Source organism: Pteronotus mesoamericanus, unplaced genomic scaffold, assembly GCF_021234165.1.
Source record: "Pteronotus mesoamericanus isolate MK-2021 breed Mesoamerican mustached bat unplaced genomic scaffold, CSHL_Meso_final scaffold_651, whole genome shotgun sequence".
Classification (NCBI taxonomy): Eukaryota; Metazoa; Chordata; class Mammalia; order Chiroptera; family Mormoopidae; genus Pteronotus; species Pteronotus mesoamericanus.
This window is the reverse complement of record NW_026555325.1, coordinates 21723543-21750013: the sequence shown is the minus strand read 5'-3', so window position 1 is coordinate 21750013 and position 26471 is coordinate 21723543. Positions and strand designations below refer to the sequence as shown.

General features: G+C 50.4%; 1 protein-coding gene across 1 annotated transcript in view; it reads right to left on the bottom strand.

The window, feature by feature from the left end:
- The window catches only part of TANC1 (tetratricopeptide repeat, ankyrin repeat and coiled-coil containing 1), a 215809-nt gene that overhangs the window by 9827 nt on the left and 179511 nt on the right, over nucleotides 1-26471 (bottom strand). Inside the window, exons 16-21 of the mRNA XM_054562425.1 lie at nucleotides 21173-21409; nucleotides 19199-19384; nucleotides 16785-16863; nucleotides 2402-2535; nucleotides 762-885; nucleotides 257-432 (exon numbers count right to left, since the gene is read on the bottom strand). Coding sequence (XP_054418400.1) covers nucleotides 257-432; nucleotides 762-885; nucleotides 2402-2535; nucleotides 16785-16863; nucleotides 19199-19384; nucleotides 21173-21409 — 936 coding nt within the window. The remainder of the gene's footprint in view (nucleotides 1-256; nucleotides 433-761; nucleotides 886-2401; nucleotides 2536-16784; nucleotides 16864-19198; nucleotides 19385-21172; nucleotides 21410-26471) is intronic.

The window sequence follows — 26471 nt, the reverse complement described above, 5'->3', positions numbered from 1 at the left end:
ATTGTACATACAGTTTGCATCATGTATTTTTAAGCTTTTAAGAGTCTATTAAAATCTTTATACTACAGTTTTGGAATAGACTGCATGTCACAGAATTAAGAAAAATAAAAACACCCTACAGCACACACGCACGCCCTGACCCCACGCAGACACAGCCTCACACGCTCTCTGGAAGCAGTCTGGGTCCTGGGTGCCCGTGTGGCACTGACCCTGCTCGCTGGGCAGGTAGAGGGGTGTGCCCGCCCGTGGTACCTACCGTCTCCGCGTCGCCGTAGAAGGCCGCCAGGTCCAGGGGAGTGCGGCCGTTCTTGTCCATCTGGTCTATCTCGGCTCCTTCCTCAACCAGAAACTGGACCACTGCCCTGTGACCTTTCAGACAGGCCCAGCTTAAGGCTGACAAGCCCTCTTTGTCCAGAGAAGAAAGGGTGGCACCTGAAAGAAAAGCCCAATCCCAGAGCATTAACTCTGAAAGACAAAGCCCAGATGCAGCAAAGCGTTGCCCCTGGGTGAACAGCTGGCCCGAGTGTGTGGCCAGCAGGTGCTAAGGAACTGGAAGCTGATTTGGCAACCTGGTCATGCCATGGCAGCTGCGTAATGGGCATGCGGGCTTCATTACCTGTTCTCTGCCCCTGTGTGTCAGTCTCAAAATTTCCATAACAAAATGCCTTTCAAAATTTGAATCAGAAAGTACTGAATGAGTCTGCTAAAGCTCTCTGTCCACCCAAAAGAAACCCCAACGAGCAGACAGTGCACTCCGCTACCTTTGGAAAGGAGAAATTCCACGGTGCTCAGGTGCCCTTCACACGCGGCCACCATGAGGGGCGTCCGGCCCTGCTTGTCGCTTAGGTTCACATCACAGCCGCGGTCCAACAGCAATCTCATGATCTGAAATAAACACTCCGAATTACAATCTTCCTGCTATACTTTATATTATGTTCTCTGTGCCCAGGCAGGATTTCCCACCTTTAAAAGCAGGAAGAGGGCTCTCTTCTTTTGAAAACCCCACTAAGTTGTGTAATCAGGTGGCCTATAACATTTTTCCATTGCATTCTTTTGAACAAAATCTTCTTCGAGGTGTATGCTTTTTAAAACATGCCCAAACCAGGCCGTCACAGGAATCTGGGTGCCAATCACACTCAAGTAATGACCGGACAGCCCCCGCGGGGCACGTGGGACAACTGAGCAGAACTAAAAGGGGGCGAGTAATGGTCACGGATCCTCACGCGGGTGCTGGAGCGACTTTCCTGCCTGCAGCAAAGGGCACAGGCCAGGGACGCGGGGCGCAGGAAAATACTCGCCCACCACACCCCGAGTCATTTTCTCTACTAAGACCCAGAGCTTGGTGGATGGCTTGATGTTCACAGCGGGCAATTCTTAGCAGAGCTTCCTGGAGAAGATTCTCAGCTCAGGGCCACGCCGCTAAAAACAGCACATGTGACGAGGCTGGGGAGCAAAACCAAGAAGCCAGAGAGGTGTCTCCTGCAACCACCGCCCCAGTGGGAGTGGCTGTACATAGGGGGTAGTTAAGACTCTCTGTGGCTTGATACTCATTTCATCGCCACAGGAGAAGGGGGTGCATCCCCGTTGCTTTCTTGTTCTTGATACACTAACGCTTTCCAAAATGCCCCATGCCTTAGGAAGCAGACCAGAAGAGGGGATTAACTGGGCCGTCATGTAGAAGCTGTAGGGCACAGAGAATGCATGGTGCACGCCGAGCTCTGGGAAATAAAAGGAGAAAGGCCGAAATCTTGGTGGGAGCACTCATCGTTCCCGCCAACAGAGCTGGACAGGCAGACGCTACACCATGACGTAAACTTGGGTCTAGAAATGTCTTCCTATAATGAACATGGTAAGATCCATTTATTTGTTTGCCGCTCGTGTGTAACCTGGTGCCTGGCATACGGTGGGTTCACGTTCACTGTTTACAAAATGAAGGAACAAAATGACTGAACTGCTGCTCTCAAGGGTCCCATGTTCCCTTGAATTAAGGACAACACACCATTCACAGTAAAAGCAGTGAATCCCAGTGCTGGACCCAAGGGAGAGACTGTCCTTTTCCGGGGAGCACAGCGGAACCACTCCTCTCTCAAGTGGGACAAATGGGCCACACGATCACACCAACAACAGGTATGTCACAGCAAGTCTTCCGTTAACTTAACGGGGGCCCCCCGCCCCATTCCCCTCCCCAGGTAACAGGGGCTCTGACCCGGCCTACATGGCCCACAGCACCACACGGCTAAACGCACGCCTCCATCCAACAGTACACATGGCACCAGCAGAAGCGAGGACACTGAAATCGGGCGCAGGGCCCAGGGGAGCTGCGTGTGGGCCCAGGCGAGATGGCGAGAGCGAGCCCCACCCCGCTCACTGCCTCTGAGGCACTCCGGGGCCCACTGCGTACCTGCCAGTGCCCTTGGCGCGCCGCACAAAACAGAGGCGGGACCCCTCTCCGGTTGGTCCGGGACACGGCGGCCCCGCGCTCCAGCAGCAGCTCGCACACCTCCAGCTTCCCTCGTCCCGCAGCAGCAGTCAGGGCTGAAGCAAAGTCACAGGAAGGACAGTCTGTTAGGACGTGGTGCTCCCAGCGGCCCCAAATTCTTCGACACTCCTGCCATTGAGAGGAAGGGCTCTACCTATCAATGCCCCTACCCCCCAAATCTGGGGGAGCTCAGTGGCCAAGAGAACAGCAAAAATGATGCCATGCCAGAGTCTGGGCCCAGGTCTTAAGAGATGGGCACCTTCTGCTTCCCCAGAACACTCATTCTTGGACTCAGGTGCTATGCCGTGAGGAAGCCCAGGCCTCCCTGTGGGGAGATCCGCTGGGGGAGGAGCCGAGGCCTGTGTGTGGCTGGCAGTCCCAGGCGAGCTCCCCGCAGCCAGCCAGCAAAAGCCGCCAACCATGCGCGCCATCCTGGAAGCGTGTCCCCAGGCTGAGTCTGTCTGCGCCAGTTGAGGCCGTGGGAGCAGAAACGAGCCTCCTTCTCTACCAGGCCCAGCCCAAACTGCAGATTCCAGAGTTCCTAAGTTTCTGTCTTGTGGTTTACTTTTTACAGCAAGAAATAAGCAGAATAGAGTGCAACACAAACACAGAGATCAGTATTATTGTCCAGCTTGGCCCCTTTCCCTAAAATCATAAATTTCTTTCAATAAGAACTAATAATTATTGAGTCAGTAAAGAGCATATGCTATCATTCCTGCCTTTATGGAGCTTAGAATCTCTGTAACAGGCCAAGATTGGAGCTTAAGGATGTCAAGAAAGAGAAATCAGCCCTGGCTGGCGTGGGTCAGTGGACTGAGTGCCAGCTTGCAAACCAAAGGGTCACCAGTTCAATTCCCAGTCAGGGCACAAGCCTGCGTTGCGGGCCAGGTCCCCAGTAGGGAGTGCATGAGAGGCAACCACACACTGATATTTCTCTCTCTCTCTCTTTCTTCCTCTCCTCCCCTCTCTCCAGAAATAAATAAATAAATAAATAAATAAATAAATAAATAAATATGTGTGTGTGTGTGTGTGTGTGTGTATGTATGTAACAAAATTTATTTTAAAAACAAAAAATGAAATCAGATTACAGAGAGCCCTGAGTGGCCAGGCGAAGCGTCCTCGGGGCAGCGAGCTGCCGGCTGGGAGCCCTGGTGCGGGGGGTGCGTCAGCCACGGGTAAACGTGGCATGAATGGAAAGAGATTACGGAGCAACGGCTCACCCAATACGCTCACACCACTGACCTGCCTCCCCGCCCCTAGTCGTGATTCCTCCTGGGAGAGGATGTTAAAAGGAGGGGTTTGGTTAGAAGAGGGGCCTCTGTTGTGTCACGTGAATCACCATCTAGAGGAAAGGACAGTAGATTCTGGGGACAATCCCAGGCCAGGCCACATGCTTTCACTGGAAAAGGGGACAGGAAGGGGCTGAGGGCGAAGGACAGAGGCACCTCGGGAGGGCACATCTCTGTTGCTGGGGAGGAAGGAGAGGTTTGAGCGTGGTGCTGTGACTCTATCCCTGCTGCCTGCCTGGGACACCTTTGTTTTTTAGAGACAGCCTCAGGCTCACCAATGCCAGCTTTCAGAACAGACCAAGTGTTTCTCCAAATCAGTGAGACATCTCGGTATGGAAACAGGAAAAACACGGAATCAGGCCTTTCACAAGGGCAACATCGGAATGCCAGGGAACTTATTATTATTCATCCAAGTAATTGAGAAGCGGCTGTGCAACGATGGGAATGCTCATTTGCCGATGGTGGGAGTGAGGAGTAGGGGACCGACCTGCTGACACTGAGTAAAGTCGAAGATGCACATACGCTACCACCCAGCACCTCGCGCCCTGGAGACAGGTGCCTGGTGGTGTGTGCCTTGGCGCGCCCCAGAGATGCGTGCAACAGCGCTCACAGCGGCCCCCAGCCGGAAGCAACCCGGACGGCCATCAGCGGCGGAATGCATCCGTACATTGTGGTACAGTCAAACAATTGAATGTCACACAGTAATGACAATAAATGCTATGCAGCTAAATGCAACACAATGGGTCTGTTTCCCAAACTCAACATTAAGTCTAAGAAACAACACACAGAAGCACACACACACGGTGACTTTGTTCAAACGCAGTGCAGAAACTGGGCACTGCTGCGGCAGCCTTAGGAGAGGCCCAGACACGGGCCCTGGCTCGGGCCCTGGCTCTCAGTACCCGCGGCCTGAGCCTGCGTCCTGCTCTCCAGGGACCTAAGACCGGGGCAGCCAAGTATTCAGGGTGCAGCTTCCCACATGCTACCCCTCTCAGGACAGACAGACTCACCTGCTCCATCTTCCCATCAGCCTGTCCATGGCTGAACCCCCAGGAGACACACACATAAAAGGAGGCAAACCTGACACCTAGGCCTGACCTATGACAGAGAGCAGTTCCTCCAGGGGACAAAGAAGTCTCTACAGCCCTTCCTGAGGGTCACAGTGCACTAGGCTGGTGACTTCACCTCTTCACATGCCACAGAGAGGCACCCGCACCTGCCTGACAGATCACCCGAGCTCTGTGTCCGTCCCGGGGGGCTCCGCACCGGGGACGGGAGGGAGGTGGGTGCTAGGGAGCGAGCACACCAGGCAGCCCTACGCCAGGGACCTAGGGACACAGAGGTCAGGCCGAGCAAGATGGGGGGAGGCGAACCCTCTCCTTCCGAGAGGGCAAGTCAGCTCAGGCCCTCCGTCCCCCTGAGGCAGGGAATGTGTGACAAGAGTGGCTTGTCATTCGCAATCTTAATAATGCTTTTATCTGTCTATTCTAAGAATTTCTTACAACCACAAGAAGAGTCACTTCCAACGACAGCCGCCATCTGGAATGACTGACTTTCTCCAGACAGTGCAACCAGGCTAAAACGCAGAAGCGAGGCGCGGGCCACTGCGGACCTCGACTGTGGGGCCGTGCCTCTGCGCAAACAGGCGCGATGCCACTGATCTCAACTCGTAAACAAATGACCAACAAATGCCAGCACCTGACTAGAATTTATATCAGTTTTCTATATTGGTGCACTGGGGTGGAGGTGGGAGGCTCTCATATCCTAAAGGCTTGAAACCCAGTGGCCAAGGTGATCCAGTCTGCACCATGACAGTTGACACTAGAGGGTCCTGGTCCCGCTGCCCTGGGCACACCCATCACAGTTCATCCCTGCTGTGCTGTTAATGCTAATGATTTCTAAATCACTGGGGCACTTTTATATACATTATCTGGATGGGCCTAAACATGCCCCCCGTGAGCAGCTCGCGGGATGGAAGCCCTGGGCAGCGAGCCACACCGCCTGGACCTGCTGCTCCTTTGCAACCTTCCTCCAGTGAGGCCGCCTCTGCCCTCTCCTCCAGCTGTAGCTGAGTATGACAGACAACACACACACATGTGACAGACAGGGACATGGCCAGCACATACATATGCAGGGCACTGTGGAAAGAAAGAAACTCGGGGCTTCCATTTGATGAGGCCTGGAGCAGCTGATGCACCATAACGTTCCATTCGCCTTTATTTGGTCAACAAGGTTCATGGGCAATATAAATGGGCCCTTCAAATCAGTGTCTGCTGCAGCTGCTACTGAATTCCTGCAAAAGCAGCACATCAGAAGTGATAGGCCTGCACTAAAAATAGGACCTGGTGCTTTAAGGAGGCGCCAGAGAAGCCAGAGGACGGAGCAGCTGACAATCGGACGGGAGTGCCACGCGGCCCACCCAGGCCTGGCGACGGGGCTGGATGCCCTCGGCCTCTTTCTTTGAGGCCTGACTCACTATGCATTTGGTGGTGAACTTCCTTCTGAGGTGAGAAAGCACAGGCTGTAAGAGTCTCAGAGCTTCTCAGGCCTGAATCGATCACGTTCTGCACACACATTCCAAATGACGCTCTCATTGGCAAATGATGCCAGTAAAAAGCAGGACCCGTGTTTTCCTCCTTCTACCAAGACTGGATGTTTTTGGCTGCATCCCCCAGGACCCCTGAGGCTAGGCTGCATCTCAAGTGTCAGCAGCCGCAGGATTTAAGGATACCATATTTGGAAATAAGTGAGACTGAAGACTAGTCAACTTACATGCTTAAACAAACAAAATCAAGACAAGACTCTGCTCTGGAATTCCAACTATTCTGCTTAAAAAGCTGACCTCTGAGCTGACAACCAGACTCTAATGAGGGTCACTGCACTTGGCCTGGTCAGATAACAGGAGAGGGGACCAGGACAGCAGGACAGTGCACCCTGGCAGTGGGGCAAGGCCTTGTCTGCTGGCCAACAAAGTTCAAAGATGAAGGAGAAAACCAAAATGAACACACGGCATTTTCTAGGACTCAAACTGCACACAATTTTTTTTTTACTTGCAAAATCCTTAACAAGATGGTGCTATGGTAATTAAATTTCCATGAAAGCATATATCTGCTTCTGATGATTTTAATTTTATAGCAATACTGTCCTCTGTCTTCAGAGCACAAATATGTTTGTCACAGCAGATATTCACTTTAAGAAAAGCCAACTGACATGCAAGTATATGAAGTTATGGAAAGCACCAGTGAAATATGGTTCTTTGTAAAATGGATCATCTGCAGGGATCTTTTACATATTAAAGTTCCCTGGGCAAAGATGTGACTTATGAAAGTACACCTGTCAACTTGCCAGGAGCACAGGCATTCCACAGACAGGGCTGTTTATAACATTTCATCGCAGATCTGTCACTCACACAGGGATGACCTGTTAACCCTCTACCCCATATTCCTCTGTCCCCAGTTTGGAGACTTAGAGAGAAGGGTGACAGGTCAGTACCCACAGAGGCAGTTCCCAGGGTCCAGATGGCAACCTTTTCATAGATTACACACGGAGGACCCAGATCACCACCAAGACCGAGGTGAGCACGTTGGCCAAACGGCACGCACTGCGGCAGCCCCTTCCCGCGGGCTGAGATGGCTGAGGATGGGCGCGGGCGCGGGCGCGGCAGCTCAGCTCTGCTCGCACGCTTGTTTTTATTTGTGCAATTTATTTACTAATATATTGGCTTTCCCCCTCACTTCTAAAAACAGGTGGGATATTTTTTAAAAACTGAAAGTGCCCATCCTAATAGCAAACAGCAGGGTTCTCAAAAATGTCATCTCGGTGTAACCAAGATCGAAACCATTAGATGTGACAAAGGCAGTGACGTTCGAGCCTCAGGTGAAGGCTCACTGGACAAACCCCACTCAACTGTAAAGGGCGAGAATGAAAGTAAAAACTGTACGTGAAATACCGGAAAATTCTCAGTTAACTTATCCAAGAGGTAAAATATAATCAGGGACCTGACTGGTGTGGTTCAGTGAGTTGGGTGTTGTCCTGTAAACCAAAGGGTTGCTGGTTCAATTCCCAGTCCAGACACATGCCTGGGTTGTGGGCCAGGTCCCCAGGCGGTGGCCTGTGAGAGGCAACCAATCGATGTTCCCTTCATATATTGATGTTTCTCTCCCTTTTTCCTCCCTTCCCCTCTCTCTAAAAATAAATAAAATTAAAAAACATAAAAATATAATTAGGGATTTCATGATTTTTTTTTTAAACCTCACTTTCCTTCCACCACTGAGGGAAGGAGGTTTCTGTGAGATAATAGAGCAAACTTCCCAATAGCTATAAATTCCTCATCTCCTCAAAGAGTGGGCAGCTATTTGCTCTAATGCGCAACAACGTGCAGCAGACAATGAAGGCTGCTCTCAATGGAAAATGGCAGGGCACCGGGAGACCACCCTGGGAAGCCTCCGCACCCCAGCCTTGCCGGAACCCCTGCTGGCAGCGCACAGCCACGCTGGACCTTCTGCGCAGGAAGCCAGCACTGCGCACATGCTTTCTGAATCTCACCAGCTCTCGTTCAGAGCACCTTCCTTATTGTCCTGACCCTTCCCGATTGCTCTGCATTGGGCAGAAATGTCCCAGGAAGGGCTGCAGGGGCTGGCGGACAGCCAGCGGGCTGGGGTCAAGGAGAGGGAATCTGTGTTACAAGGTAACAGGCAGCCACCAAGCAGCAGGCAAAACAATGTTGCCTCCCCGACCCCATCAGCCCATTTCCCACTGTGCTACCTTTAGAAAACAAGGCAGGGATCAAATCTGAGGGACAGAGACACTCCTCGCACCTTACAAGTTCTAGTGGAAAAACAGTTAGTCTCTGTGTGCAGATTAAAGATTAAACATGAGCCTCAAATTGCCAAGGAATTCTTTAAAGAAATAAAGTGTGCAACTGCCACTAAACAAGACTTCAAGGGTGACCAAAATGCTTTTCTGTTCTTCCTATGTGTAAAGTAATTACAAAGTAACTATGATTCTATCACTTAAACATTTCAGTACTATATCAAGACCAAATGTATCATATAAATTAGTAATTTATTTACAATAATAACTAACAATCGACTTCTCTCAACCCTGGCAGCTATTACATCTGGTGAACACTTGCAACTGCCAAGCTCTGGGCAAAACACTGTGGGTGAATTCTCATTGCACCTCAACAGGAATCTTTTGAATGAGATGGTTATGTCCATTTTATTGAGGTGAAGGAATGAGTCATAAGAGTCGCATCATTTGCCCCAAATTGCGAAAGCAATCAATGTCCTCCAGGAGCCATGCTATCAAAACAGGAAGATCCTAACGTATTTTAAAAACATATTCTAACACTGCAAAGTGCTTCCTGCATGATGCTTCATGGAGTTCATTCATACATTCATTTCATACACAACTAACCTCTGTGAGGCAAGTACCACTCATCCAGTCTACAGATGAGGAAACTAATGCTCAGAATGTTAAATAATCCATTTATGTAACAGGTCACACCGCTCATGGGAGGCAGGGACGTGACTGGAAGTCAGGGAGTCCGGCTGGAGCCTGCGTTCTTAACTCCCACGCTGTCACCTCCGGAAGTCTCCTTTAAAAATATCCAACTAATCAGATGGGCTATGAGTGTTGTTTTAGAACAAGAGTGCAGAAAAACACTCTTCTTCTCCTGAAGAACCATTAAGCTTTCTCCCACGGACAATAAGAATAATCTACAATAACCCCTTTTCACTCTGGACACGTGGCACCCTCCGGCCAAAACAGCAGCTGAACCTCGTGACCTTCGGACGCGAGGGCAGGGGCACCTTGCTGCTCCTCCTGCCCTCATCCTGACTTCATTTTCCCCCGCTCTTATATGTATCATTTCAAATAAGCCCCTTCGAATCCTTTGAGGAATAATGGGTGCTATAAATAACACATCAATTCAATTTGAAAACAATTTCCTAAAATGCGGATGACATAAATCACCTTCCACACAGACTTTGTTCTAAGGATCTATCAGAAGAGCACAGCTCCGCGCAGCTGTCACTCCAAAGCCCGCTGACAGCGCTCACAGCCCCGACGGGCCCTCACACACCACGTGACTCCCAGCCGCACGGCGCCTGCCCTCCCCTGCTCCTGCCAGCGCCCAGCGCCCAGCGCCCAGCGCCCAGGGCCCAGGGCCCAGGGCCCAGCGCGGCGGCTCGGGAGGGCGGCTGCGTGCAGGTCGCTGTGCAGGGTGTGGGGGTAGAAGAGGTTGTTTTCACATACGCGCTTTACCCAAGCTCACATACCCAGTCTCAAAAAAGGAAAAGGAAGCAAGAAAGACTCCACATGTCATTTCAACAAGAATCCGAAAGACTCAATTACAGGTTTCCGGTGGGAGTGTCAATGAAGTGCCCGGAGCCCTAGGAGTGACGGAAAGACCGGGCAACAGTGTGTGTCGGTGAGGAGGCTTTCAGCTACCAAAATGCAGAAGAGTACAAGTTTTTATCTGGAAAGCAGAGGTTTGTGTTTTAAAAATGATGAAAGAATCACTCACCAGGACAACTCTCTGCACAGCAACAGTAACATAATAAAGGTGTGAACAGAGCTCTCGTAAGGGGTCAAGCGACCAAGCCTTTGCACCTGAGGCACCTCCCTGGGTGTCTGGCAGGGCCGCTCCTCACCCCTGTCCTGCCTGTCGGGCAGGGACACAGAGGCCAGCTGATTTCTGCTGCCCTCTCGGCGGCAGGAGTGGTCTCCGGAACACACCCACGGCAGGGGCAAGGCCCAGGGGTCTGTGCGAGCAGGAAGGGGACGGGGTGTCCTCAGTTCTTACCCCAAATCAACCTCCTCCCCTGTTAGGGTGACTCCCACACCCACTGCGCTTTACCCAGAGCCTGGGTTACCCTCCCGGGTGTCCCACACTATCTCACTCTGTCCTTCCTCTCACAGGGCTCCCCTCCCCTCAGGGTCCCGAGCCACCCCTCTCCCACACGCTCCAGGGCTCCATGTTACCCCAGCGTGGCCCTCCCCTTCCGAAGTCCTGGGTTACCCCTCTCTCAACCACCCAGGACCCTGGATTCTCCACACCCCGTCGTGGGTTCCCCCCAACACACAGCCTCTAGGGCCCTGGGTTATCCCTCCTTCATGCTTTTACACCAAGGCCGACCAAGAACGTCTGCCTTTTTTTGGGCTGACAGAAACCTGGATTCCATTCGCCTCACCTTTCTTAGACCCTAGCAGAGGAAGGAGCGCCTTGACAAGTATTTTCCAGCGACAGTGCCAGGGAGATGCTCAGGACCTCCAAAAAAACCGAGTCTTGAGTCTCAGCTTTTCTCCACAAGATATCTTTAGCAAATTCCTTAACACAAATTCTCCACGTGCCCCAACAAGCAATGGACAAACGCTTTTCCTTCCAGTCTCTCCCCCCAAATTCTGCTCTGGATGTGAATACCAAACTCAGTCCAGTCAGTTTTAAGTTTACTTTAGATTCTTACCACATAACAACCCTCCCTTATCAAGGAAAAAAAAAAAAGTACGGTAAAATTCACACAAAACAAAGGACCATTTCTAACCCGACCACCAGGCCTCCTGTTCCCGGGGTGCGTGCACTGTGCCCTGGGGTAGGCTTGGGGGTGATGAGCTCAGTCTTCTGGGGTCTGGGCCCACCTGCAGCTCAGAACTGAGGGGCACCTGCCCTCTAGGGGGATCAGAGCCAGAGCAGGGAATTAAAGCAGTGCCGTGGAGACGAAAGTGAAACCTGGAAAACGTCAAGGATGACATGCAACTGTATTCCATGGCCCAGTGAGGAAACAGGTAAGAGGACCCTCACCCCCAACACTGGCCTGGAAAGGCCCCCTGCCCAGCTGCTAGGCCTCAGACTCAAGTTCCAGGGCGGGGGCCAGGTCACATCCAGATCCCTCCTTCTGGGTCACTCCCAGAATTAGAGAACAGTGAGCTGCGATTAGAATGCACGCTGAACTGAACGGCTTCAGCGCACTACGGAAAGGGAGGGCTATGTAGCTACGTATCCTATTCAATTTACAGCGGTCAGCATTCAGCCCTTCGCAGAGGCAGAGGCAGAGGTGAAAAAGGTGTTTTTAACAGCTTTAGCGATAAAAAAAAACCCCCACAACATATATTTATAATGACTCAACTCCTTTGGAATGTTTGTGCCAACTAAAATAGCAGAGACAACATAAAAGAACCCTTTACAGGAAGTGTTTCCGTGCCTGTGCAACCACCTCTGTGGGAGCGCCCCTTCCGGGAATTCAGGAAGGGCCGCCCGGGAAGCCGTCAGCCGACGGGCAGGATGGCAACCTACCCCTGTGCGAAACCCGGGCCTCCAGGCCTGCTAGCAGACCAGCAGTGAGGCAGTACGAAGGGTTTCCAAGGGGCAAGCGGGTGAGGCCACAGCACACCCTGGGGCCTGCCGTCCAGCTGGCGCGGCACAAAGGGAGATGCTACGGACGCAAAGGTGGCTGGGGCCGCCAACGCCGTGCTGTCTGTCCGCCGTGCCCATGCCACGTTGGGCTGCTAATAAGTGTTCCCAGAGACGCAGTCCAGCACCCAATCACGCTCACAGCACAAGCGTGACACCGGTGACCAGGACAAGAGTCTCTAAGCCAGCCTGGAATCCAGCAGGACATGACCTGTGCACCAAGACAGACAGGAGACACCAGAAGAAAGGATCCTTGGGAGTCGCAGGGAAGGGGCTCCTGCCCCCACCCCTCCAACAACAAAGCTCCTCCCAAATTATTATGCAACATGAATGTCACCTACCCTAAAAATTGTATGGCTTTGTTTCCTGTAAACCCACTCGTCCACTTAGTTGACACCTACGTGACAAGCACCAGACTAGGAGTGGGGCTACCATGCTGGATGGCACAGAGAGACAGCATCCCCGTCATCACGGAAAATCCTACTGGGCAACACTAGACTAGGCAGTCACCATGCACACAGGTGAGCACAAGAGCCATGCATAGTTCTGCCCCGCTGAGGCCCACGATTTGGGCAAAACCGCCTTTTATCAAATAAGCAACAGCAACATTCACATTTATAAGTGGCAAGTGTTGTGAAGGGAACTGCAAAATGACCTAAACGAGTCAGGGGTGGGGAAGGCTTTGCTTAAAAAACAGGCATTATTTGCACATAAACTGGCAAATGCTTAAATAGAAGGGCCTCTCTACTCCTGCAAAGAGAGAGAAGTTCTGACCAGAAATGGAGACAGCAAGCTCACAGTCGTGAGAGTTGCCTGGAGTCTGGAAACACAGTCTGACAATTCACAACAGCATGAGGTCACCAGGTAAGCATCCAGCATCTCTGATCACTCAGGCTGGGCTGATTCACATCAAGCACCAGCATGGGAACAATAACTCTGTTAGATCGGGCCTTCGTGGGAGCCAGCATTTACTTGTCATGGCTGTGGAATGCCTGAAACCGAGAGCACACAAGCATCTGATGGGCTCTCTCAAGTTCCAGGCTGCCCAGAAACCATGAGACTGAGACAGTCTCACCAAGTCTGTGAATGTCCCGAACAAAGGGCCTGGGCAGGCTGCAGGGCAGAGCTGCTGGGCAGGGAGCCGCGCCCACAAGGCCCGCCCTCAGCGGCGCGAGCTCTCTCCAGCGGATCCTGCTGCTTCTCTGCCCCAGTGAGCGTGAGAAGTGTTAAAGAGCCACCACAGTGCACACCTGGTGTAGAAGGACTGGACTCTCAACATAAAATGGACATAAAAAGCAAATGGCCCCAGATGCTGGTGAAAAGGGAAACTTACCTCTCTAAAACTGGTAGAGATAATCTAAGAATTCTAAAAGCTGTTGCCACAAACTCTAAACATTGTTACCACTTTAAATGAATGTCTTCAAAATCTTATATGCTTTCTTGCTCTTTAAACCTAAGATAGGAACCATCCCCTTTGTCATGACTTCTGATGACTGGGTCATCCGCAGGGAGACACACACGGTACTAAAGGTGCACAGCTGTCCCTGCTCCCACCATCCCCACCTGGACTGACCTGAGTGAGAAGGGACCTCACGTCGGTCTGCCGTTCCCTGTGCCCCCTCCTCTCTGTCAGCTGTCATCCCCTTTCACAGATGACCTAGGACTTCCAACCAGCCCTAGGCATAACAACCACACTTTTGCGATGTACACTACACGCACTGGGATTGCAAAGGTCTCCCCGGGCAGAAAAGCAGAGAAGGCCTCTGCGCACAGATCTGGTGTCCCCACTTCTGGAATGTGGCTGTCAGAGGAGGAAAGGCAGGTAGCTGTGCTCCAAACAGGGTGGTGGCACTGCACAGAAAACAACGGGCCCTTCAAAGCCAGGCAGGGGAGCCAAAAGCAGACCCAGGGGACTCTGCCTTGTAACCCCACCGGCTGGTATTTTAAAGCCGAGCCATTCATAGCTGAAGCTTCACGGACAGACTTGTATACACTTACACAAGGGTTCAAAGACAAATAATGAGCTGCATTATTCACCCGGAGCTTCCAGTGGTTCTGTCATCTTCCCACACTCCAGACAGAATCAGATGCAAGATCCTGCCCTCAGGCTGTGGCTGGAGACAGACAAGCTCCATTCTTGACTGTCTGAGACACAAAGCACCACTGACCACAGGTGGGAATCAGGACCAAACAAAACCAGAGCAAAACAGCTGCTTTCACCTCCAAGGGCCCCTAGCGATTAGAAGCAGCGCACAGAGCAGTGCAGCCGGGGAGCCGCCAGGATGCGGCTCAGGGGGACCGGGGAGGGTGAGCTGGCGCGCCCGTTCGCGCGCTCCTTGTCTGGGCCTTCGGCTCCAGGAGGCATCTGGGGTTCGGTACTGTGGACCCTCCGTGGCCGAATCCCAAACACACAGCTCATGATCTGGGCAATGCCCCAAATTTGCAGATGCTCTCACTGAAAACTCCCTCTGCAAGGTTTCAAAGTACAGCCTTCACTGACAACCACAGACTGGGAAATTAGGAGGGTTGAGGGAGCAGGCAATCGTGGTCATTTCTGAAGAAACACAGGAGAAAGGCGGCAGATAGGAAATCTGAGAAGGCAGGACTGATTTCATGGAGCCGCAGTCCACAGAGAGCCCCCCGAGGGCCCCGAACACCTAAGAAAGAGTGCTTAGCTTTCTCTTGATGTAAAATAAGTCTTTTTTTTAAAAGAAGTCCCTCAAACTGTTGGTCGATGAACTTCACCCTGAAGCCTGCCGAGGAAGGCCGTGAGCTGCTTTCTAGGCTGCAAGCGGTCTGAAGGTCACGCTTTGGAAGGTGGGACTGAGCTGTCCTTTGCCTTTTCATTAGGACTGATGGGAAGTCAGTGGTTTCTCTTCCACGGCTCTTCAGCTACCAACCCAGCAGATTCTCAAGGAGGGGAGGGGGGCCCTGAAATTCAGATCCGATCATCTAGAGACACAGCGGACCATTCACACAGAGTCCCCAAGTGTGGCCCTTCTCTGGGTTTTTCTTCCCGCAAGAAAAATCACTGTCAGTATTAAAGGCTGGAGCTTCCCATTTGAGCTCAGTATGTGCTGTTAGCTACTACTAGCACTAACCGCCATGGCCACCACAGGCACTTCTCAGTATGTGTCACCACAAGTTGGACACTTGACACAGCTTTCACAGCGGTTCTCCATCTGTCCTGAAGTGGCGAGTCACCTGACACAACCTGGGGTGTCTGTTAAGAAACAGAATCCTGGGCTCCCCTAGTCCTGCTGAATCAGGATGTCTAGGCACCCGTATGCCAGGGGTTCTTGTCATTAGGGCATGTGGACAATATTCGGTATCTACATCACGATCCTGGAAAAGTAGCTACTGTTGACCTCATTTGATACGGAGGCAAAATAACTTGTCCCGAGTTGCTACGCTAGGCAATGAAAAGGCTGGGATTTGGACCCTCTGGCTAAGCACAAAGCACAGTCATGCGCTGTCCTGCCCTGCTGCCCACAACACGAGATGGAACTGGATGGAAATGTTTCTTTCCCTGAATTAGAGAGCAGCCTATACCATTTAAATGGGTGTGAGAAAGACCCCGCAAAGAATTAAGAGCAATATTGAAATCTACACACACGTAGCCCCAAGCATAATCCAGGCCTGCCTGGGGTCCTGCGCTCTCCCTGGAGCCGGGCCGCCGCCTCCTGAGGCACCGCACCGCACTGACAGCCTCGGGCGGCCCCCTTCCAGGGGCAGCACCAGGCCCTGTAGGGCAGGCCTGTGTCCCACCCACCCCCAAACTCTCCGAGGCTTTTCTTCAGTATGAGTTAGCGGATAAGCTCTACACACTGCCATTTGGCTTGTTAGGAAATAATTCAGAAGCATGTGGAAACAAATCCGCTCTAGAGAGGCGGGGGTCATGCATACTAACTACACCCCCCACACCGCCTGGAAACGCATATTAAACACTCTTGGCTACATCTTTTCAATAACGACTCTGACCTCCAAGTCTTAGATTCCAATACCAATTCAGTCCAACGGAAAACTTCAAAGCAGCATCTCCGGATCAATCTGACAGGTCACCAACTCAGACCTTCATTAAGACATACTCACCATGGGCTTCATTCCCGTGCTACAGTTAAGCACACCTACCCCACCCCGATGGAAATGGACTTGGTGGCTTGTTTTCAGTGTTTTAAGCACCCCCACCCCCTCCAGGGCCAAGTCCTGCTCTCATTCGACAAGGCAGGCCACCACCTTTCTCGCTGTGAGCACCTTTGATTCATCTGGAGCTGGGGGGGGGGGGGGGGGGGTGGAGGTTCCTGCCCTGCTCACAGGAGACCATGCTGGTTAGGCTAAGGGAATACCTTATTTAGGTATCTCTCGCTGACATTCATCAGATTAACAGGAACTGCTGGTCTAATTCAAAATGATTCAAATTTATATGCTTCCAGAAAAGTTTTACTGCTCATTTGGGAAGGTTTAAAAGCTCTAAGCTTCAAATGTTTCATGACAAAATAACAAAAGGATGATATGCATCCCCAATCATTCATAAGGCAATGAGGCTAAAATGGGGCTCAAACATCAGGCTGGTCCAGGCTGTAAGCAACGGAACCGTAATTACCTGTTTCTCCCCACAGTGTGTCGGCGCCATTGACGTCTATTTCATGTTCCTTTTCCAGTCCCAGCAAGCACTGGACCACCTGTCAGGAGTGGCAAGGTGATTTAATGAGTTCTCATAGCCATATGCGCTTATTATACCCCTCGTATCAAAGGAGAGACTGTGTTGTTTTTTCACCATGATTATCTCATGCTGCACAAGGAGAGAGAATATAATGAAAACCTTTTCAAGCATAATTCATACACTATTTGCACTTTCACTTTGAGAAGCATGAAAAAAATTCTCAGTGAATTTCAGCAACACGGTTCAGGATTACAGGTACTCAGAATTTTAATGAACTCCAGCATGCCCCAGATACGCCAGCCTCATCAACGGAGGGCCCAGGAGATCACACGAAGGGCAGTTTCTGCACAAAGCGCCAGAAGATGGTGACTCCATTTTCACAAGGAAAGAAAACAAGGTGATGCATATCTTTTTATTAAAATAAAATAAATTATATTGTTCTAATGATTTTTCTCCTGACAGCGTTGCTATTCTCTTCTGTACAGGCATCTGCCCCACCAAAGGGCAGGTGGAGTCACAGGGGTGGAGGCAGAACCTGGCTCCTGAGCAGTCGGAAGCCCCTGAGCCCTGAACCAGTACGAACGCTCGCCCTGTGCAACAGCGGCAGCAGGAGAGGACAGCAAAGCCATTTTCCTGTCTCCCAATCTGTACCCTTTGTGGTGAGCTGAACGGCGCCCCCAAATATGTCCATATCTTCATCCCAAAAACCTGGGAATGGTACCTGATATGTCAAGAAGGACAGTGCAAATGCGATTACAAGTCTTGAAATGGGACAATTAACCTGAATTACCCAGGTGCATATCTCATATACACCTGACGTCATCACCACTGTCCTTACAAGAGGGACGGGAAAAACATGTCTGAGGGAGGAGATGGGAGACAGAGGCACAGGTTCGAGTGATGCACTCTGAAGACAAAGGGAGGGGCCACAAGCTAAGGAGTATAGGTGGCTTCTAGAAACCAGAAAAAAGCTAAAAACCATCCCCTATAGCGCCCCCAGAAGGAGCACTGGCTTCCTGACACCTTATTTTAGCTCTGACCTCCAGGTCTGTAAGGAACAGGTATACGCTGTTTTGGGCCCCTGAAATCTGTGGTCACTTGTTACAACAGCATTGGGAAGCTAATACGCCCTTCGAGTTCTTTGCTGAATGAATCCTGCCCTTTTCCACAAAATGGTTACTGGCTGGGCTGAGTTTGCTTTCATACAGCATCCCTCCCAGCCAGCTTTAAAACAAGTTGAGTTTATCATAAACCTATTATATATATAATTTAACACATTTTTATGAAATACGGGTTTTTTTTAGGGAAGTATTTTTTCAAAACGAAAACATGTAAGTTGACTGGTCTTGCTTCCTATTTTTGGAAATCTTTCATGTCTCTCTTAAGAGAGCTGCATTCTCTTATGTTTCTGTATTCAACTTGTTGCAATATATTGTGATGTACTGTATATGTATATTTTTAATGTGCGTGTGCACCCGTGTGTGTGCACATGGGTGTGTAGGCCTGCTTGTGTGTTTTAAATGCCAAAAGTTAGCCAGCCAGCTTTGCACCCAAATTTATGTTAAACTGTTGGAGAGAAAACTCTTACCAAATACTGGCAACTCTGATTGCTTGAGAACAACAGAGAGTGAGAAATACACGGAAGGGAGCAGGTAAAATATTATTCAGTTCACAGACAAACTGGTCAGGAGATGACAATTAAACCTCCAAAGAGAGGACTGCCAACAATAGGGCACCAGAAATAAGTGCCCTATTGAACTACTGCAGGAAGTTTTCCTCCAGCGCAGGAACTGCAAGCGACAGGCATTCTTGTAGGCCATGAGAGCACTGATGGTGTATTTTTTTTAAAACCCTTCAGTGTACTCAAGGACAATTTTAGAATTAGGATTCCAGGTGATTATTTTTAAAAGAGCACAAGGACAAAAGAATGGACCAAAGTGTGTGTGTGTGGGGGGGGCGCGGGCGGGGCGGGAGGTAGAAGTAAAGCCAAAGGGCAAGAGGATAAAAGCAGAAGAGGGAAAGAAAAGAGAAACAGGCAAGGAAGAGCAGAAAATGAACATTACAAATGTTACGAAGGGCATGTGGGAGGGGTCCGCCCCCATCACATGAGCACGCATGTGTTCTCGACACTGTGGGCCCCGCCGGGCTTTCACTCACGGAAGGGTGGGATGCCGATGCCCCGGACCGTGGTTAAACTTGGTCAAACCAACTGCTGTTTCTTGAAATCCTCATTTTCTTCCATCTCTTTCATGCTTCACAGGCTAGTACCCAGAAGAAGGTGACTGGTACAAGTACCCACCCCACTGGACTACAGCCTCCAGTTTCCCAAGAAGGAACCGTGCAGCGTCACTCACCGAGCTGTGGCCCATGCTGGCGGCTGCTGTCAATGCCTGCTGCAGGGCCTGGCTCTTCTTCAGTGTGCCTGGCTGGGAAGGACCCGTTGACCACTCACAGCTCAGCAGGTACTGGAGGATGTCACCGTGGCCCCTCAGTGCACTGTGGACCAGCGCACACTGGCCTTTCTTATCCAAATGGTCCAACTGGAAGGCAGGAGCAGGAAAAGGTCACACTTTAGCATCACCTTTTCTCTGAGAACATGGGTGCAACACAAATGCTGTGTGCAAACCCCATCCCACTGCATATGTACACGGGGACTACGCCACATCCCCACCGGAATTACTTCGACGTGATGAACATACTGTTCCAGGTTTTGGGTTCCCCTTTGTACAACTAGCTATCACAAGACACCCTCCTCACTCCCTGTGTCTCTCCAGCAAGCAACCAGGAGCTCTGAGTTCTCTGGGAAGCGGGGGAGAGGACACAGACCAAAACCTCAGCCAAAGCCCTGTGCTTACCAACTCCAGTCCCCTGAGTGGAACATTCAAAATCTCCTGTGACAAGCTGCGATCTGGGGGGGCAGAGTAGTTCTTTAATCACTAAGCCAGGAGAGCCAGCAAAAGCAGGGGGGAATCTTAAAAACCTACCTCTGAACGAGAAAGGGCAAGAAGGGACTCTGTGAGTGGCATCTGATTAGAGAAGGTGGCCACGTGGTGGCAGGAGGCCAGAGACAAGTCAGTATGTCAAGTGTGGCTACAAAGCCAGGAAGGCCAGCTAGCCCCAAAGAGTGTCTGAGTGCTGTGTACCTCCTGAAGGGCCAAAGGCAGGTGACAATGTGTCAGTCCCTGTCTAAACTCGGGAATACTAAGATGGAATAGGAGTGCAGAGTGCAGGCTCTCCTTGCGTGCAAATTCTGGGGGTGCTCGGACCTTGCCCATCCCCTACAGATCTTTCAGTGGGATGGGAGGGGGCCTGCCAGCCTCCAAATAAAGCTAAGTCACAGTTTGGATGTGGAAATGGATGCATTAGGATGTGCCCCAACGCGCCCACTGGGAAGGCTGAACAGCAACATCTCTCTTCCTCCGCGAGCTACGCTGAAGTTCAGCCATTCCAAATGTCACACGTGTGAGAGAAAAACCAAAAATGCTCCGACTGTTACTATAAGCCTAATGTCTTTTTGTTGAACCTTAAGTATCCTAATTAATATAAAGACGAATATCAGCAATCCATTTCTGTTGTTATTCAAAAGCACATCTCCCTCCCCTGCCCCAAAGAAATGCTTATAGTAAACCTACAGAGAGTTTACAGTGCACTTGGCACTGCTCTCACTTAAGCTATTAACATTGATGTTCGTACAGTAGCCTATTTCATAATAATGTTAACATACTGATTTATTTAACGCTCACACAACAGCCCTGTGGTACTGTTGTTTCGCCCGTGTTACAGATGAGAAGCCGGAGACATGAAGCCTCAACAACTTGCCCAACATCCCAGCTGGTGGCTGGAGAAATGCAGATTCTGGGCTAAGACCCACGGAACTCAATTTTATTGTTTTTAAGAAAGGCATGAAATTATATGGGAGAAGGTGAGAAAAAAATTCAAACACTTAAATCTTTTCAACCTGTCAGTGCTGTGTTAAATTCCATGGTAAGTTCTGTGTCCACATTTGCAGGCTTTTGGAAGGATGGCCCTACTCCAGCTGCTGGTGGCGAGGAAGCTCCCCAGTAGCCTGCCTCCCCTCGGGCAATGTGAGGCTGAGTAAGAGCTTAGGAGCAAAACACACAGCCCCTCGCTCTCCAAGGCTGCGCGCTCGAGCACTAACTCAGGCGGGAGCACCCAGCAGTGCCCCAACTCCACCCTTTCTGTTTACGGGGTGGTTTCTATTCATTGCACCTCCACAAAGTAGAGACAAGGGGAAGACTGGCCTAGTTAATGATTCTAACAAGGATATGACGACATTTCCCTATCCGCTGGGGAAGGCTGCTGCTTACCCTTGCCCCCTTCTTGACCAGCAGACAAACCAGCTTCATGTGGCCAGCAGCTGCCGCGTAGCAGAGGGCGGTCATGCCATTCTCTGACATTCCGTCCAGGCAGGCACCAAATTCCAGGAGCAGAGTGACCACCTCCTCATGGCCCAGGTGGGACTGGACGCACAGGATCGGGGCGTTGTTTAACACTTCTGTCCTGTAGTTCACGTTGGCCCCTCCCAAAATCAGGAGGCGGCTCACCTGTTGGATAATGCCCCCCCAAACACGATTAATTTCTTACATAAATTTCACAACGTTCACAACTTTTTTTTTTCCAATCCTCACCAAAGAAATGTTTATTAATTTGAGAGAGAGAAAGAAAAGATGGCGGGAGTTGGGGCGGAGGGGAGGTGAAGAGAAACAGAAACACTGATGTGAGAGAGAAACATCAAGTAGAGGCTTCCCACACGTGCCCCAACCGGGGACTGGCCTCGCCGCCTCGGGATGCGCCCTGATTGGAATCAAACCCACACCTGTTGGTGCAAAGGATGACATTCCAACCAACAGAGCCACCCGGAAAGAGCAACACTGACAACGACTTTTGTGGAGAAGGGCAGTATTCTTATTTTAATCCAGTGGTTCTCAAACTTGAGTGTCTACCAGTGTTACCTGGGAATGTGCTGCAAGCGCACAGTCTCAGGGTGGCCGTGTGAAATGGCGCGGCAGCTATGGAAACAGTGCAGAGGTTCCCTAAGACCCAGCAAGCCCGTATCTTGGTTTATATCCAAAGGAAATGAAATCAGGATCTCAGAAAGATCGACCTGCTCTGCCATGTTCATGCAGCATTATACACAACAGCCAAGAGGTGGAAGCAAACTGAACGTCCTTCCGTGGCTGAATGGATAAATAGATGTTGCATGTGCCTGCGCGACAATGGAATATTATTTAGCCTTTAAAAGGAAGAATATTCTGACACACGCTCCACCATGGACGAACCTTATGGACATTACGTTAAGTGAATTAAGCCATACACAGAACGATAAACACTGTCGTGGTTTCCTTATATGAGGCACCTACAGTAGGTCAGATTCACAGAGGCAGAAAGTAGGACAGTGGTTGTCAAGGGCCAGGGGGAGGGCGAAATGAGAGCTGTTTAATGAGTATAAAGATTCAGTTTTACATGATGATAAAACTTCTGAAGATCTATTGCGCAGTAATGTGAATATACTTAACACTGAATTCTACACTTAAAAATAATTAAGGTAAAATAGAGACTAAAGGGATGACTACCAAGAGGGAGGGGGTGGGGGAATGAGTGAAAAGGGGGAAAGGAAATACAACCAGCAATACTGTGGTGAGTGTGCACAGTCACAGGTAATTACTAGAATTAGGGGGGTGACGCACTGTAACGTATAAAAAATGTCAAAGCACTATACTGTACACCCGAAACCAATATAATTAATGCATACCAACTAAACTTAAAAAAAATAAAAATAAAAACACAGTTATGATAGTCAATTTTATGGGTTTTTTAAAACCAAAATTAAAAATAAAAAAAGTTTAAAAGCACATTCTTAGTCCACACCTTCTGGACTTCTGATCCGCTTAGATCTGGGGTCAGGCCTGAGAATGTGTCTTTTTAACGAGTTCACAGTTTATGCTGACGCTGTTGGGCTGGGGTCCAACACTTGAAAAATCACTGCTTAATCTAAGTAAAAACAAAATTCGTGTTTCTGGTAATGCAATAATCATCACAGGGTTACATAGTTGACCCTGAGATAACAAGGCCAAAAGTAAGTGCATACACCCTCTTTTCTTCACAAGGAAGTGAGCCTAAAAGAAGAGGCGGAACGCGTGACAATGTTTGTGCCCTGGGATTGTCAGCAGCTCAAGATTCTTAAAAATAATCTTTTTCTAATTATGACATCACCACACACTAAACTACTTGGATCCAGACATGAGGGGAAGTTTATCTATAGATTTTAAAATAAAATCACGGAATACCTTGTGCAAACTGTACTTCTACTAAGGTCTTCTGCATTTCTCCAGACCACTGAAAAAATGATGGCCCTTTAACACCTATTACAGTGCCTCCTGCATTTCTTCTCCCAGTTCCCACCCCCCTCCTCGCCCGCCCCGCCCCCAGCTGCATCCCTCCCTCCCCTCACAGGCCCTGGCAGGCCTCCAGGCTGCCCACCAGGTGTGAAAACCGGAGACTATGTCATTCGTTTGACTGGAGTCACAAGGGATCATTAAAAGATGCAGAAAGACGATACATCATACACATTTCAAGTTATTTCCAAGATAAGCGTCCATAAGAGTAGCCGACAGAATTTTTACAAACTGACAGAAATTAGTATTACGAGGTGGTGAAACCACAACTCGGAACAGTGTGACGCATAAAGACCAGCTACAACCCAACGTGTAAACTGTGAAGGGTCCTGGTTGCTGCTGAAGCTCGAAGCCCAAGAGATCCAGCTCCCTCTGACCCCCTCACCCAGACCTTTCCCTCCCCTTCCCCCACTTCGGCCACACTGGGTCCAATGTTTGTTCTGCAACAAAGGCAAGCAGGCCCCAGCCTCCTGCCTCTACCCTTACAGTTTCCCTCTGCCAGGAACGCCCTTTCTGTAGTGGCAGGTGACAAAGGAGCGCCTCCTATAGGCCTCTGCTCCACCACTCTGCGCACATGCGCACACTTGTCGACAGAGCCACACCCCCACGCACGCCTCAACCTCAGGTGCTGCCCCATACTCTCTTCACACCCTATTTTCCGGCTTACCCACCGCATAGACAGGTGACATGCAGTGCAGAGGAGACCTCATGAGCCAGCCCGCGCCCGGTAACCTAACCCCATCAGAGGGGACCCTCTTCCTGCCCCACCCAGGTCAGCACCAGCTCGGCCCGAGGCTGCCACTGCCAGCCGGCACTCGTGGATGGAAAGGCAGAGAACGCACAGAAGTCAGAGAGGGTGTCCCTGTGCTACACTGACACTTTATGCGTGTCCTGACTCCTGCAGGGCCTGCTTGGCAAACATACATGGGTTTGCTCTTAAAAGCAGCACCAGACTCTAATATGATTCGAAAGTATTTAAAACTGTAAGGGCCAAACAAAGGTAAGGGTTTTTTAGGAAATGATTTCACCTTGGGCAACGACCGTTAGTAATGAAAGGAAGAGGATGACACTGGTGAAATACTTGGGGATTTTAAAACGGATGAGAAAACTGATTCTAACCAAGAGGAATAGAGGAGAAAACACACGTAACATCACCTCACTGAGAGGCACACCAGGCTGGCCACCACCAGACAGGCAGGGTCAGTTTGTACATTCCTCGGGTGACCGGCCAGTTCCCCTCTCCTCTCCAACCAATCCCAGCCCCTCCTGAGACCCATGTGCCTAACAGAAAAAGAAGATAGATTAAACTGAGAAAAAAGAGGATGGATTAAATTGTCTGAGTTCTCAACCAGCTCCTTAATTAACTTGCTGTTGATTTTCAGAGTATTATTCAACCTCTCTGAGCTTGAGGTGCCTCCTGAGAAAACAGCCAGTAGACCACCCATTCTACCCAACAGGTACTCTCTGCTGACAATGTTGGAAGGTGTACTCTCAGTACTCTCTTGCTTACAAGACATTACCTCGATGGTATGTGCTTAAGGGCAAAGCTTTCCTAACGATGTCTGTCATCAAGTGACACCTCATTTGCTTCCTGGGAAAAACATATCCTTCATGGTGCAAGGCGACGGGTATTTTTACCACATTACCCCATCAGTTTGTGGACCTTTCCCTAACCCATGGTTCTTCACCCTGCTGCACACTGAAACCGCCTGGGAGCTTGAAAGTATGCCTGCGCCCTGCCCTGGGAGATTCTGCCTCAGCTAGGCACCCGGATCCCCCGTGATTCTAGTTGGCAGCCAGGTCCGCTGCCGGCGGTGTGATCTGGGGCACGCTATGTTAACTGCCTCGGCCTCATCTGCACACTGGAGATAAAGACAGTTTCACCTCACTGGGGGGTTGTGAAGATTAAAAATGAATGTGACACACACACAGAAACATAAAGCACCTAGCACAGTCCTCAGGATCCCGTAAGTGCTAAATACGTCTTAATTGCTATCATCACACTCATCTTTCACAGACTCTTTAGAAGCGACAAGAACCCAGGTCCCTGACCTGAGAAGGCACAGAAGGCTGCTCTGCCCCAGGCACCCGGCCAGCGGGGTCTGGCCCCCCGGGGCTGTTCACCAGTTCGGGGCGGCAGGACGCCTCATGCTTGTTTGAGGGCAGGCGTGGGCTGCCCAGACCCACCAAATACCCGCGGCAGGCAGCTCCTCCTCACCACCACCGCCGCCACAGGCACATCCAGAAGTTTTCAGGCGCCTACAGCAGAGTCTCAGTTTCCAGAAAGGAGACAAAGCACTAGAAAAAAATAATTAACTTGCCCGTGTAATAAATGCCCAGTATTTTCCCAAGAACTTTAACAGCTCAATGAGGTTTCCCATCACTATGAGACAGGCTCTTTTGTTACCTCTGTTTGATAGGTAAGAGAACTGAGGCTCAGGGGGGATAAAGCACAGATTATCTCTGGGCACAAAGCTAATGACTGCCGCAGATCAGCCTGGCGGCATAAGCAGCAGCTCCAGCTAAGATTACTCCGTATTCAAGGAAGGGGTTTAAATGGTTCATCCTTGACATTTTTCCCCAACTACATAGAAATATTCCAACCATCACTGCCACAGACAGTCTCCTTGGATAACATTTGGAAACGGCAGTATTTCCTATAAACTTCTGGATTTAATGAATGCAAGGAAGCAGAAAGTGGCTGGGGGTCAGCAAAGTGATGTGACCATGAGGAACAGGAGAGGCGCTGGCGGGCACAGCGGAAGGCACGAGCCTCGGTTTCTTCAGTGGTATAAATGGAGGTTCACATCCACACAACAGCTTTAAACTGGGCATTGCCTAGCAATCATGCAAAATATGACTGGATCTTCTCGGCTAAGACAAGAATCACAGCCTGAATCCTCCTGCGTCCACAGCCCTGGGGAACTCGTGGCCAGCAACCAGTCCGACAGGACAGGGTGAGCCCAACAGCCAGCTGGACGGGAGCCTGGAGCGCTGGTGGCAGGGACCCCAGTGGGCCGGCCAGGGCCTGGGCTGGCACGCTGCTCGCCGGGCAGCGGGAGGCTCCATTGTTAGAAGTCCCTGGCATGCCATTAAAATTAAAATTCATCTACCAAGTAATCATTCTGGAGCAAAGTCACTTTAATTTACCAAAGTGACAAACTGCAATTATTGCTCAAAATGACATCCATTTCTGTATGACAACATTTAA